This window comes from Eptatretus burgeri, unplaced genomic scaffold (assembly GCF_056783735.1).
Source record: "Eptatretus burgeri isolate ZD-2024b unplaced genomic scaffold, Ebu_testis_v1 Ebu_testis_scaffold_822, whole genome shotgun sequence".
Classification (NCBI taxonomy): Eukaryota; Metazoa; Chordata; class Myxini; order Myxiniformes; family Myxinidae; genus Eptatretus; species Eptatretus burgeri.
The window spans coordinates 12,501-26,046 of NW_028222771.1; the positions used below are offsets into that span (position 1 = coordinate 12,501).

The 13,546-nt window shown below is 43.1% G+C and overlaps 1 protein-coding gene across 17 annotated transcripts in view; it reads left to right on the plus strand.

The window, feature by feature from the left end:
• Positions 1 to 13,534, plus strand: part of LOC147007061 (dynein axonemal heavy chain 8-like) — a 22,690-nt gene extending 9,156 nt beyond the window's left edge. For 4 of the 17 annotated variants that reach the window (XM_085867590.1, XM_085867584.1, XM_085867592.1 and 1 more), the window contains one exon: positions 1,499 to 4,427. In XM_085867590.1, coding sequence (XP_085723716.1) covers positions 1,499 to 1,819 — 321 coding nt within the window. In that variant the 3' untranslated portion in view covers positions 1,820 to 4,427. The other 13 variants (XR_015054425.1, XR_015054428.1, XR_015054427.1 and 10 more) reach the window with 13 other exon arrangements.
• Positions 13,535 to 13,546: the final 12 nt, after the last annotated feature.

Sequence of the window (13,546 nt, forward strand, 5' to 3'; positions counted from 1 at the left end):
TAATGGATTGGACGATTCTGTGACTGTCACGTCAGGTACAGGATGAAGACAGTTGTCGAACATAACATTGAAAACCGGACCCTCAAAAAAATTAAACAACACCAACAGTCAGTTTAGTTTTATACAACACTGTTGGGCATAAAAATCGGCAGGAATTAGGTCTTTCTCCCTTATAAATGTGAAGCATTATCATATCAAAGGTTTGCATTCACATCAAACCTGTTGTGTTTCAATGTATTGAGATTACAGGGTGATTGAGGCTGAAAGGATGGCCTGGAGGAACACACTCTTGCCTCCAAGTTGTCTCACCTGGGTTTGAATCCTGACTCAGCTAGAAACTGCAATCCTGGTGTTTCACAGGCAGGATGATTCATCAATTTGTGTGACATCCCTCTGATGGACATGAAACTGGTATATCCTGTCTGCCAGCCTTTGTTGGTGGATGTTAAATATCCCATGGTGTCCTTCTCGAAAGGTTGGCGAGCTCTCGATGCACCATGTCGGAGTGGAGTCCTGTGTCGGAGTGGCGACCCATCCAGGATTGTGCCCAACAGCCAAGGAGACTGCTTAGGCAGCACCAACGCTCTGCATAGAGTGTGGTCCCAATGGGTGGATGGATTGCACCATGGCAAAATTCCAAAAAACTGCCCTAACCGGCAGAGCTGAGTTTGCATCGACTCTGGTAGTCCTGGGCTTGTGTATTCGCAGAGTTTAACCGGTTCCCCGATCAGTAGGTACCTCTTGCGTTCATTGCCATGAAATACATTTTTTTAGTGCTGATCTGCTGTGACTGGAGGTATCCTGGCAGGTAAACAACTCAAACATCTGATTACTCATTTTGCTAACACATGGGAAAAATAAATGAATAAATCAGAGGTGATGTCACATGACTGCTGCTGGAAAAAATCTGAAAACCCTATAAATTAATTAATTCCTCACGACCCCCCCTGTGCGGACACACAGTTCTGCTAGTGTGTTGCATTTTAGGAGTTCAAAGCAATAGAATGCATGAACTTACTCTGTAGTCACCCTGTATGTGTGTGCATTGAAACAGTGTGAAGTCACTAAGTGTACCCACCCATCCATCCATCCATTGAGACCATACTCTGTGTAGAGCGTTGGTGCTGCCTCAGCAGTCTCCTTGGCTATTGGGCACAATCGTGGAGGGGTCACCACTCCGACACAGGATACCAGCAAGCTGGCACTCATTTTACCGACCTCAGAAGGATGACAGGCAGAGTCAACCCCACCTTGTATTAATTCAACAGCAGAGGGGGAATTGAACTCAGAATCCTATAACCCTAACCAGTAAGCCAACACCAGGCATATTCAGTGGATGCGTGCATTGAATTACTGTGTTCACTCATTCAGACAGATAAAAGGAAAAAAAATATGTTTGATGGTCTTGACTGATTAGAACAACTAATGATTACTGTGTCATTAGAGTAAAAGTTAATAAATTGTGTGTTTGGGGTAATTTTGCATCATGTGTCCTCAGATTGAAGAATTGCTGGCAAAGATTGAGAGCTTCACTCCATTGACAGCATCAACAATCGAAGGAATCGATTCCTTGGCAACCAAGTTTCAAAGCATTTGTCTCAATGCAAAGAAGAGCCCACATGATGTTTTAGATCCCAGGATAACAGCGTTTGACGGAGATTTCAGAGATTTCACGACGCAGATTCACAACCTGGAGGTGAGCAATGTGATTTGGGATCTTACAAGGTGTTGTCGAGCATCCCAAAGAGTGACAGAAAATGATGTCTGGATGAAAATTTATAGAAAGATGACAATAATGGGGAAGATTACTGTATTCTAAGTGTTTCCTGATATGAGCAGAAATTTTTCTGTCGTGAAATCTTTGCTTATTTTGTTATTTTGCTGGACAGGAGGCTGTTTCTGGGGTTTCGAAGACGAAATACAATCGAAAACAAAGCAGGAATTCATGGGCCATTGTGTGTTACCGTATTATTAACAACTTGCCTTTGCTTCATGGAAAGCAAACCCAACTGAGGGGAATCTCAGTTCCTTCCATAAGCTCAGAACAAGTGTGTGTCTACCCTCAGGAGAGCCAGAAAACAACATCTTTCGAATCTCAAGTCAACTCTCAAACCTGTCTCCCTCCTCCAAATCCTGGTGGGGTCTAATCAAATCTGTTTCTGGTGTATGTTCCCCCTCCATCCCCTCCCTTACCCCAAATGGCCGCACAGCTGACACCGCACATGAAAGGCTGAATGCTTAAACTCCGCGTCCAGTTGCACCGAGCTTCTCCTGACAAGGTGGAGAGTTTGTTGTCAAACCTCGACTCAGATTCTGCAACCGGTCCAGACGGCATCAGCCCACGTGTCCTAAAAACCTGCTATGCTGCTCTTACACATCCCCTCTCTCTGTTCTATTCACCTTCTCATTTGATCAAGGTCATCTGGCATCTTCTTGGAAATCAGCAAACATTACCACCCTGCATAAAAAGGTGCAAAAACAGATCCCTGCAACTACACACCAATCAGCCTTCACCCAATCATCAGCAAGGTTATGGAATCCATCATCGCTTCAGACATTAAATCCTTCCTCTTCTCCTTCCTCCAGACATGTCTTATTCCTTCGATAGGGCCGAGCACCCTGCCCTGCTCACCAAACTCTCTTTCTATGGTATCCAAATACATCTCCACTCATGGCTCACAGACTTCCTCTCCTGTCGCAGCCAACGTGTGGTCCTCAATGGAGTTCTCTCATCCCCTCTTCCTGTCCAAGCTGGAGGTCCTTAAGGCTTAGGCAGCGTCGTGGGTCCTGTTCTTTTTCTGGTTTTCATCAATGATCTCTCTGATTCTCTGGAAAATCCTCTTTATCTCTTTGCTGATGACTCCACCCTCTGCCGTACCATCTGTCATCACTCAGACCGGCAAGCAGCAGCTTCTTCACTCACTGCAGATCTGGATAAAATCACAAACTGGTCCAACACGTGGAACATGTCTTTCAATCCGGACAAATCTCACACCCTCACGATGTCTCTGAAAGGACCGTCTGGAAAACCCACACCATCTCCGATCTCAACAATCCTCGAGAAGAAGTCCTTTCCTTCAAGCTTCTGGATTTCACGATCTGCCATGATCTTTCTTGGGAAAGCCACATTTCCAACCTGGCCTCCAAAGCCAGTCACTGACTGGGAATCCTCCGTCGTGCAAAGTCCTTCCTCGGCCCACCTGAGCTCCTGACGACAAACAGTCTTCATCCGCAGCCTGATGGAGTACTGCTCTCCTCTCTTGCTGGTGTTCGCGTCTCTCACCTTTCTCGGCTTCACTTTGTGGACACCATGACATTTCGGATCATCGGTATCTCCAGTGATGAGGCTGAGTGTTTGGGTTTCTCACTCTTTCACCGCAGGCAGGTCGGTGGTCTTTCTGTCTTCTACCGTCTCCTCTCCGGTCTCGCCCCCCCCCGGCTCTGTCTGCGATACGTCCCTCCCATATTTCTGCGGGGCACTCAATGTCCGCCAGCAACTCCCTTCTGGTAAAACTACCAAAATCAAGAATTTCTGCTCACCTTCACTCTTTCATTCCTCTTTTTTTTTCCCCCACCTTTGGAACAAACTCCCACACTCTCTTCATTTCGACTTTTCCCCCCCCAGATCTTCAAAACAGCTGTTCACCACCATCTCATCTTCCCCCATCCAAAACTATGATATTTTTCATCCCCACCAATCCACCCCAAACACACCTCCTTCAAATTCCCTGCTTTCCTTCCTGAAAGTCCCTATGGTGTCGTGTACACCACCCCATCCCTCTCCATTCCACAGACCTCCTCATGTCTCTGTTCCACACTGTTTTTTACCTTCCCTCTCTCTCCTCTCTTGTCTTCTTCTACTCTTGTACGTTTCTGTGTGTTCGCTCTAATACGAGCCCGATAGTGTATACCAAAAAAATAAAATTTACTCAGGATCCCCTATTTTACAACTCTCTCTCTTTTCCCACATTCCCAGAAGTTGCGACTTGATTGAACTCGTCATCGCAGCCGGTATGACGAAAGTGCGACACCTCCGGCACGCTTCAGGGTTGGGATTGTGGACAGATGTCAAAAAGTTGTGGACACATTCGGACGAAACTTCGACACATTGGGCGACAAGGAGGAATTGATTCAATTTTGGTGAAGATCCGAATCCCAATCCGGAAACAAGAATTATTTAATTTTTAAAGTGATTCTTCACCATTGAGAGATCGGGCCAAAAACGACCCACAAGTCGATATTTCAAACATGTATTGGGCCCGGTGTGTTCTCGGAGGTCAGGCGTTACCTGGTGGAGGTGTGCGCTCTTCCGAGTGCCCTTCTGCTATTAACAATGGAGCATTTTAAAATTGAAAATGTGGATTCAATTTTGTAATTATCCTTTATGAAGCATTGAACGAATAATTTATTCCTTCTTTCTTTGCATCTCATGAAGATCCAACTTCAAGAGTTCATAAGTCTTTCTTTGTGAAAATTATTTCAACCTCACAATCTCTACTTTTGCTGCGAAGGTCGGTGATTGACCAGGAATGTATTGATCAATGATGCTCCGATTTGATGACGCGTGATTGTTTTCTTATGCTACACTGGTTTGGTTGGACTATAACTTGGCGAGTATCATTTGTTTCCTGGCATCATTATTTTATGCAAATGAGTAATCACTGGAAATGTACTTCCCATATTAAAATCTTCCTTGTCTCAGATTTGAACATCTGAACATTCCTTGCATTTTGCCAGAAGTAATCCGTGTTGCTGAACGGATCCTGCAACATTATTTTAATGAAGTTGAGAACATAAAAAAGGTATGGACACTGAATTACTCTCTTTTTTCTTTCACTTGTGCACAAACTGTTTTAGTCTTCTCATAAATAAATGCTGCACGTGATTCATTGTCCTGAGAAGCTTGAGGGGGAAGAGTGTGAAGGTTGCTTTGAGAGGGAGGGGAGACGATTTGGTAGAGGTATGGTGAAGAAGGGAGCGGGTAGGGGGAGGTACAAGATTTGAGGGGTTGGGAAGAGGGGGACGTGTGCTGAGAGGAAGGAAGGAGCATGTTTGTGGTGATGAGTGTACCGATTGAGAGTGAGATATCTGTTAGGTTAGAATGGAGAACACAGATGTTAGAACCACACAGTTTGGGACAACAGAGGGGGAGCTGATACTGAAGTAGAAGACATTGAAGTGCTAAGAGCAGAGGTAGGATGAGGGGCAAGTGGGAGAATCAGTGGAGCCGGCAAGGCTGGTAGTGCAGCGGCCAGCCCATGAACCAGAGTTGGTGTCAAAGCCACCCAATGCTCGCCTGTTTATACATTTATCGTTTTTAAGACGTCTAATAATTAATATTTTTTATAATTCTAGAACAATTTTTTTTTGGGGTGGGGGATGGAAATCACTGAAAGCATGCAGAAATGCAAAAAAAACATTTTTTTTTCTCTAAAAAATTTTTGGGGGGGACCAAGTCCAAAATCTAATGGCATGATCCTTGGACCATACCTAACCCCCCCACGAAGTTTCGTCGAAATCCTAATCACTTAAAACATGTAGAAATGCAAAAAAAAGGAATCGAAATTTTGTTGAAAAAAAGTTGCAAAAACATTTTTTTTCTCTCACAAATTTTTTTTTGGGGGGGGGGGTTGGAAATCACTTAAAACATGGAGAAATGCAAAAAAAAAATTTTCTCGAACAATTTTTTTTTGAGGGGGGGGCCAAGTCCAAAATTTAATGTCATGATCCTTGGACCATACCTAACCCCCCCACCAAGTTTCGTCAAAATCCGTCGAGTTTTTCCGTAATACTGTTCACAAACAAACAAACAAACAAACAGAAAGGGGTGAAAACTAACCTCCATCCATCTTCGAAGATGGCGGAGGTTAATAAAGCATTCGGGACTATGCCCTTCACAGCAGATAAATTCAGGTCCGTTAACCTTGGAGGCGGCCAAGGACACTGATGTCTGGGACAACACTTCATCTAGTTCTGGATGAATAAAGTGCCATTATATGCCATATCAGAGGTTTTGGGGGACGACTTCTGGTGGGTTGTGGGGGGTTTTGGGCAGGGGGGTAAGAGCATCGATGCTTGAGGGTGGCTGACATGGCTGACAGTTCTGAAGCATCTTCCTTTGCTCGATTACAACGTTTTTGGCGACACTGTAGCCATTTTTTTTCAATCCCACCGAATCTGTGTGAAGGTACGAATATCTCGTGGATTAAGACTCAGTCGGGTTAATGGTGGGAGAAAAAGATAGCTGGTTGGGATGAGGGATGACCTGAGGTGGTAGTGCACAGCCTGCTTCAACTTCTGGAAGATTGATCAGTCTCAGAAAGGCAGTTTTTACAAACAGGAGAAAAGAGGAATAAAACGAGTTGAGTTGTGCAGTCAGCCTGGATTCTGGGAGTTTAGGCAGGAGGGAGTTGCAGGAACAACGCCATGCATCCTTTGAACTCATTACTTTGTTCTTTTGCCCCGTTTGCTGAACCGTATTCCTGAGGATGTTTGGCTCGGAAATGTGGAAATATGCTGGGACTAATTAGGACGGTTAACGAAGTAGTACTAGTACTGCAATCAAGGATGACGTAGCACATGATAAAAGTATTTGGGAGTTGGCCTAATCCTCAGGAAACGTGCGATGAATTTATTTATTGCAAAGTATACTTCAATGATGATTGTGATTATCTGCTGTCACATCCTCCAGCACTACAAGCCACACTTCTTGTGCGACACCCTCAAACGGGACAGCTGTTGGTGAACTTTGACCCACAAATTTTTGACAAAACACAAGAAACAAAATTCTTCATGAAAATGGGCCTCGAGGTTCCTGAAGAAGCTGTGTCTCTTCTCAAAGTGGAAAGGCGATTGGAAGCGACTCGGTCTTCTCTGGAGGTACGGCGAGCTTACTGGAGGTAGGGCGAGCCATCTGGAGACGGCTTACAATGTTATTTTGGGAGAAACATCTTCTCGTGTTGTTGGGAGTCTTGGGACATGCAAATATTTTCAGCCGTCTTGCAAAAGTGAACATGTGTCAGACTCTTTCAAAATATTCCCAACAAGTCCTCGCTCACACTCAAGCTACATTAATGCTCGACTCCCCTTTAAAATGGGCCTTGAGGTTCAGCAGTTACTCCCTTCATGGGCCTTTTGCACTCCGCTCCTTCCCAATTCCATATCCAGACAATGCTTGACGCCATCGCCGGGCGCCGGAGGAAGGGAGCACTCAGTTTTCACTCCGTTTTCTTGTTTGTTTGTTTGTTTGTTTGTTTGTTTTTCCTCTGATTACAACTGGGTTTACAGAAATGTAATCAGACTTGTCGTGACGGCCAACTCGTGTCCAAAAACACACTGTCCCTGCTCACCCGGTCCCTGTGCATTGCATCTCCACTCACCCGGTCCCTTCTCAACTCCGCCATTGTTCGCCTGTCTGTGCTTTCCCCTCTCTAAACTTCGGTCAGGTCCACTCCAGCTTCACCAGTGTGTCCATCCAGGTTTCTGCAGATAACCCAGATAAAAATAATGCATGTCTTATGGAAACATTTCGTTCACAGGATGTTCCAGACTCTTCTTTGTGTCTCCCTGGTTATTGTGTCCTCTGCTGTGACGGGCTTGATTCCACAACTGGTGGGGGTGTATGTTCGTTTCTCCCTTCACCACAATCTGTGCCATTCACTGCTCACTCCCATGTCTATGTCACAGATTTAGTCTTGTGTGCCTCCACTTAAAGCCTTTATTTTTGTGGACTACCCCCTCCCCCTCACTCTCTGCGATCCCCCACCCTCCAAAAATCCATTGACTCCATGCGAAGCTCTCTTCGGAACTATTGAGGATCTGCTTTCTGCTCAACCATGTTCACTTTTCCTCATGCAATTGGCACATGCCAGTTGAATTACTGTTAGTTCACATAGTTATCTATGAAGGTGAGCAGCTCAGTCGTTCTGTGAAATGACATGACTTACTCAGTCTCTTTCTTTTCCAAATAAACTTCCCCAAATGGCAACCATTCATTACTGGACCTTCTAATTCAAACTTTTTTCTCAAACCAATTAGCTTGCTTCCAATCATCAGCAAGGTCATGGAATCTATCATCGCACTGATTGACGTAACATCATTCCTTTTCTTCAACAGCCTCATCTCAGATCATAAATTTGGATTCAGATCTGGTCACTTCACCTTGAGCATGCTGTTTCTACTCTCACAACAATGGATGGAGGCACTTAATATCAGACATGAGATTAGGGCCGACTCTGGACATATATTGATTGAGCTTTCGATAGTCTGACATCCCGCCTTGCTCTCCAAACTTGTCTGCCCATGCAATCCAAGGCCAACTCCACTCTTCGATTCCTGACTTCCTCCACTCTCGTACCCAACGTGTGTCTCTCAACGGAACCCTTTCACATCCTCTCCCTGTCAAGACTGAAGTACCGCAAGGCATTGTTCAAATCCCCATGTTATTCCTTGTCTTCATCAATGATCTCACTGGCTCTCGAGAAAACCCTCATTTTCCTGTTGCTGATGACTCAACTTTCTGCCATGACATCCCTCATCCTCTGACAAACATGCAGCGGCCTCTTCCCTCTCCTCAAACCTTGAGGTAGAATCACAAACTGGTCAAACATTTGGAATATTCTGAGAAATCGCACACACACTCTGTCTCTCCAAAGAGGACCGTTCCGTAAACCCTGTCATCTATTTTCTTTAAAACCCTCTCAAAGAGGTTCAGTCATTCAAACTCTTGTGTCACTCTCAGCCATGACCTCTCTTGGGAAAGCCACATTTCGAAGTTGGCCTCCAAAGCCAGACACCGACTGGGCTTCCTCCGTCATGCAAAGTCCTTACTTGGCACACCTGAGCTCCGATCCACCTCCAAGGCTTCAATCCATCGCTTGATGGAGGACTACTCTCTCCTCTGGGTTGGCACCACTGCCTCACATCTTGCTCAGCTTGACACCCTGGAAACCAAGGCTTTCAAGATCATTGTAATCTCTCACGATGAAGCTGAGTCTATGGACCTGTCACTTTGCCATTGCAGACAGGTCGGTGGTCTCTCTGTCTTCTTTTGCTTCATGTCTGGTCTTGCACCCTCTGCTATCTCCGTGCTTTGTCAACCCCCACCCCAGGTTTCTGCGGGACGCACATGGTCCACTAGCAACCCTCTCTTCATGAAACTGCCTTTATCCAGAACCACTGCCCACCTCCACTCATTTATTCCTCTTTTTCATGCCTGTGGAACCACCTTCCATACTCTGAAATCTCATTCTTCCCTCCAGGTCTTCAAGACAGCTGCTCACCACCATCTCAAGTCATCCCTCATCCAAAACCATAATATTTTTGACACATTAAACCACCCCGACCCCTCCCAAAATTTTGCTGATTTATCCATCTTGTCCACCACTTCAATTCTCCCTGCCCCTTATCATTACCTGCATCCTTTGTCCGTATCGTTACATTTCTCCTTCCACCCTGCTGCTGGTGTTTCCCTTTTCTCCTTCTGTTCACTTTGTTCTGTTCTGTCCTGATCTGTTCTATTTCCTCGCTCTTATATGAGCTCAGACCATATATATATATATATATATATATATATATATATATATATATATATATATATATATATATATATATATATATATATATATATATATATATATATATATATATATATATATTGTGGGCATCTCTTGGACAGTGAATGAAGAATCCCCAAGGCACAGACTTGTTTGGCAATTTGCGAAAGCTGATGGGTCTTCCTTAAAATCCGCTCTCTCCAGTCAAGACAAGTTCATAATCACATCAGCTCCGAACATTAGCTGCTGCATTAGCTGCTCTATATATTCGACACACCTCAACTCTACCGGTGTGTGTCTCCATTTATTTATTTATTTAATTTCCCAACACGGATAATAAAATGCTGTACCAACTATTAACCTGAACCGATTTTCAATATTTAAACGGAGCTTGAGCTTAACAGCAGTTCCGACTGCAACAAAAGTGTTCATAAAGGCCCGGTCACACCTTGACGTTTTAGCCAGCGATGGCAACGTATTAAAATGTATGTAAAACGCTGGCTGACGTTGAACTTTTGATGTTTTTTTTTAAGATTCGGACGTATTCATAACGAGTTGGTCGTATGCATAACATATTAGTAATGGACACAGAACGTTTCGTTGTGTTATAGATAACTTATACCAACGAATGCTGAACCTGTTGTTGGCCTACACAACCTCTGCCCAACGATAGTCTAACTTCGGCATAGTGCGTTGCACGCATCGCCGACGATGTCGTGACGTAGCCTATTAAAAGGCTGACGCACAACGATTCGAATCATAACTGCCGTAGAAATGGAAGTGACAACATCGCGGTCACACCTTGGCGATCTTGCCGGCGTATGCCGACCTAAGAAAAATGTGTCTAAAACGTTGGGGGCACGTCAAATACGGTATGAGTAAGTTTGGTATACGTGAGTGGAACGCTAAAGTACGCTATCATACGTCGTAGTAAGTAGAGTACGTCAATAAATTTTAAACATGTTCAAAATTTTACGACGTACTCGACGTATGACACACGTTCCGAATGCGATGGGGATAAGTTTTACACACGATATGTGGACGCTTACACACGTCCACAAAGGCTACTTATAAGCTATTCATAAGTCGAAACACGTCGCGGTAATGTCTTTTTTACGCGAAACTTATTTCTAACTTATGTTTGACGTGCTTTGAACCAATTCTTTACGTAGTCCCAACACACATCGACGTATGTAGACGTATTCCAATGACGTCTTCCGGTCGACAAAAAAAAAAAAAATGAATGTGTTTCTAGCTTACAACTGCCATATAAAGACGTGTTCCCAGCGGTTTTGGGAATTGGTATATAAAAATGCTGCTCATAAAAGGGGAACCCAACAGTGTTTTCGAGTCCTTTTTGAGTCGATGTCCATGTCAGCAGTAACAGTATCAGTATCAGTATCAGTATTAGTATTAGTATTAGTATTAGTTTGTTCATGTTGGCAGTAGTAGGTGAGTGTGAGGGGGAGGGTGTGGGTTATGATGGATCGTCCTTGCGTCCGCGTGTCCACGGGTGGTAGGTTCATAGGCTGCCACTCAACGATTTAAATGGCTGCATCTCCACAATTGAAAGTAGACGCTTGCGCTCAACAATTGGATTTTTTTACACTCAACGACTTTTAAACGGTACCACTCAGCTATTTTCATTATTTACAATGAACGATTTAAATTGCTGTCACTCGCCTTTGTTATTTGACGCTGGCGCTCGGAAATTTTAATCGTTTCTATTGAACGTGCTAAATCGCTCAAACTCCACTATTGAAAGTAGACGCTTGCGCTCAACAATTCGATTTTTTTTTTACACTCAACGACTTTTAAACGGTACCACTCTGCTATTTTCATTGTTTACAATGAACGATTTAAATTGCTGTCACTCGCCTTTGTTTTTTGACGCTGGGGTTTGGAAATTTGAAGCGTTTCTTCTGAACGTGTTGAAACGCTCAAACTCGACTATTTTAAATAGACTCTGCCGATGGACAATTGGAATCATAGCCAAGCTCGACATCGAAGTGTGAACATCCTCGTCATGCCGAAGAAAAGTTTGAAGAATGCTGCAAATAAGTGTCCTGGCCGTGGCCGTGGACGCTGACGCAAGGACGATCCATTATACCGACGTCTTTCAGCCTATGAGTAACTTAAAAGTAACGTCTGTCGATGTGTGGCAACGATCGCGTAACGTGCCAACAACACGTTAATCATAGGTTAGAAATAAGTTTCGGGTACGCTTAACATTACCTCGGCGTGTCTCAACTTATGATTACCTTACAAGTAGCATGTGTTGACGTCTGTCAACGATCGCAGACCGTGCATACAACTTGTGGCCAGCGTAGCGGAACGTGTGAGTCATACGCCCGGCATACGTCGTGAAATTTCAAGCATGAAAAAATTTGAGGACAACCGAAAAGTACAACGTTTAAAGCCAACGTACAACGACGTATGGCAGTGTTTTTCAGCGTGCTCTCAATGTTATCAAAACTTATCCATAACGTATTCAACGTGTGCCAGCGTTTTAGAAAAAAAATTCAAAAATCGGCATACGTTGGCTAAAACGTCAAGGTGTGACCAGGCCTTGAGGAATATCATTGAAATTGAGCATTGATCGATTTTTAAGACAATTATTTTTTTAAACCCGTGTATTAACCGCACCTCTAACTCTTATCTTTTTTGGAAAATAAAAAGTGCCGTTTATACACCGGTAAATACTGTATCCTACTTTAATTGAAGTACAGTAGATACTTGAATGCTGCGTGGGGTAACGTGTTCTACAAGCTCTGCAGGTATACAAGTCGTACTCTCATTTCTTCAAGACCAATGACTCTTTGAGAGGTTTTCGCAACATGAAAAGCACTAAATATTCAAAATATACAGTTCTGTTTCAAGATTTTAAACTTCCTAATTGTGCTTTTCTCTCTTCCAGGATTTCCTCAAGAACAACAATGAAATCCACCAAGGAATCTTTCCAATGTTCTTTCTATGTTCTGTTTTTTATAACACGAACACGGCTTTCTTTTAACACAAACACTGCTTTTTTAACACTAACATGGCTTTTTTGAACACGAACATGGCTTTCTTTAAACACAAACATGATTTTTTTTAAACACAAACACGGCTTTCTTTTTCACACAAACATGTCTTTTTTGAACAAGAACAGGGCTTTTTTAAACACAAGCATGGCTTTTTTCAACACGAACACGGCTTTTTTTAAACACAAACATGGCTTTTTTTTAACACAAACATGGCTTTTTTGAACACGAACATGGCTTTCTTTTAACACAAACATGGCTTTTTTGAACACGAACACGACCTTTTTTTTTAACACAAATATGGCTTTTTTTCAACATGAACACGGCTTTTTTTGAACACAAATCTGGCTTTTTTTGAACACGAACACGGCCTTTTTTAAACACAAACATGGCTTTTTTTTAAACACAAACATGGCTTTTTTTTAAACACAAACATGGCTTTTTTGAACACGAACACGGCTTTTTTTAAACACAAATAGCTTTTTTTTTTTAACACAAACACGGCTTTTTTAATACCACGAACACGGCTTTTATAACACGAAAACGGCTTTCTTTTAACACAAACTTGGCTTTTTTGAACACGAACACTGCTTTTTTTAACACCAACATGGCTTTTTTGAACACGAACATGATTTTTTTTAACACAAACACGGCTTTCTTTTAACACAAACATGTCTTTTTTGAACAAGAACAGGGCTTTTTTTAAACACACGCATGGCTTTTTTGAACATGAACACGGCTTTTTTTTTAAACACAAACATGGCTTTTTTTAAACTCGAACACGGCTTTTTTAAACAGGAACACGGCTTTTTTGAACACGAACACGTCTTTTTTTTACACAAACAAGGCTTTTATGAACATGAACATGGCTTTTAAAAAAAAAACAAACATGGCTTTTTGAACACGGGGTCGAGCACAGCTTTTTTTTTCAGCACAAACACGGATTTTTTTTAACACAAACACGAGTAG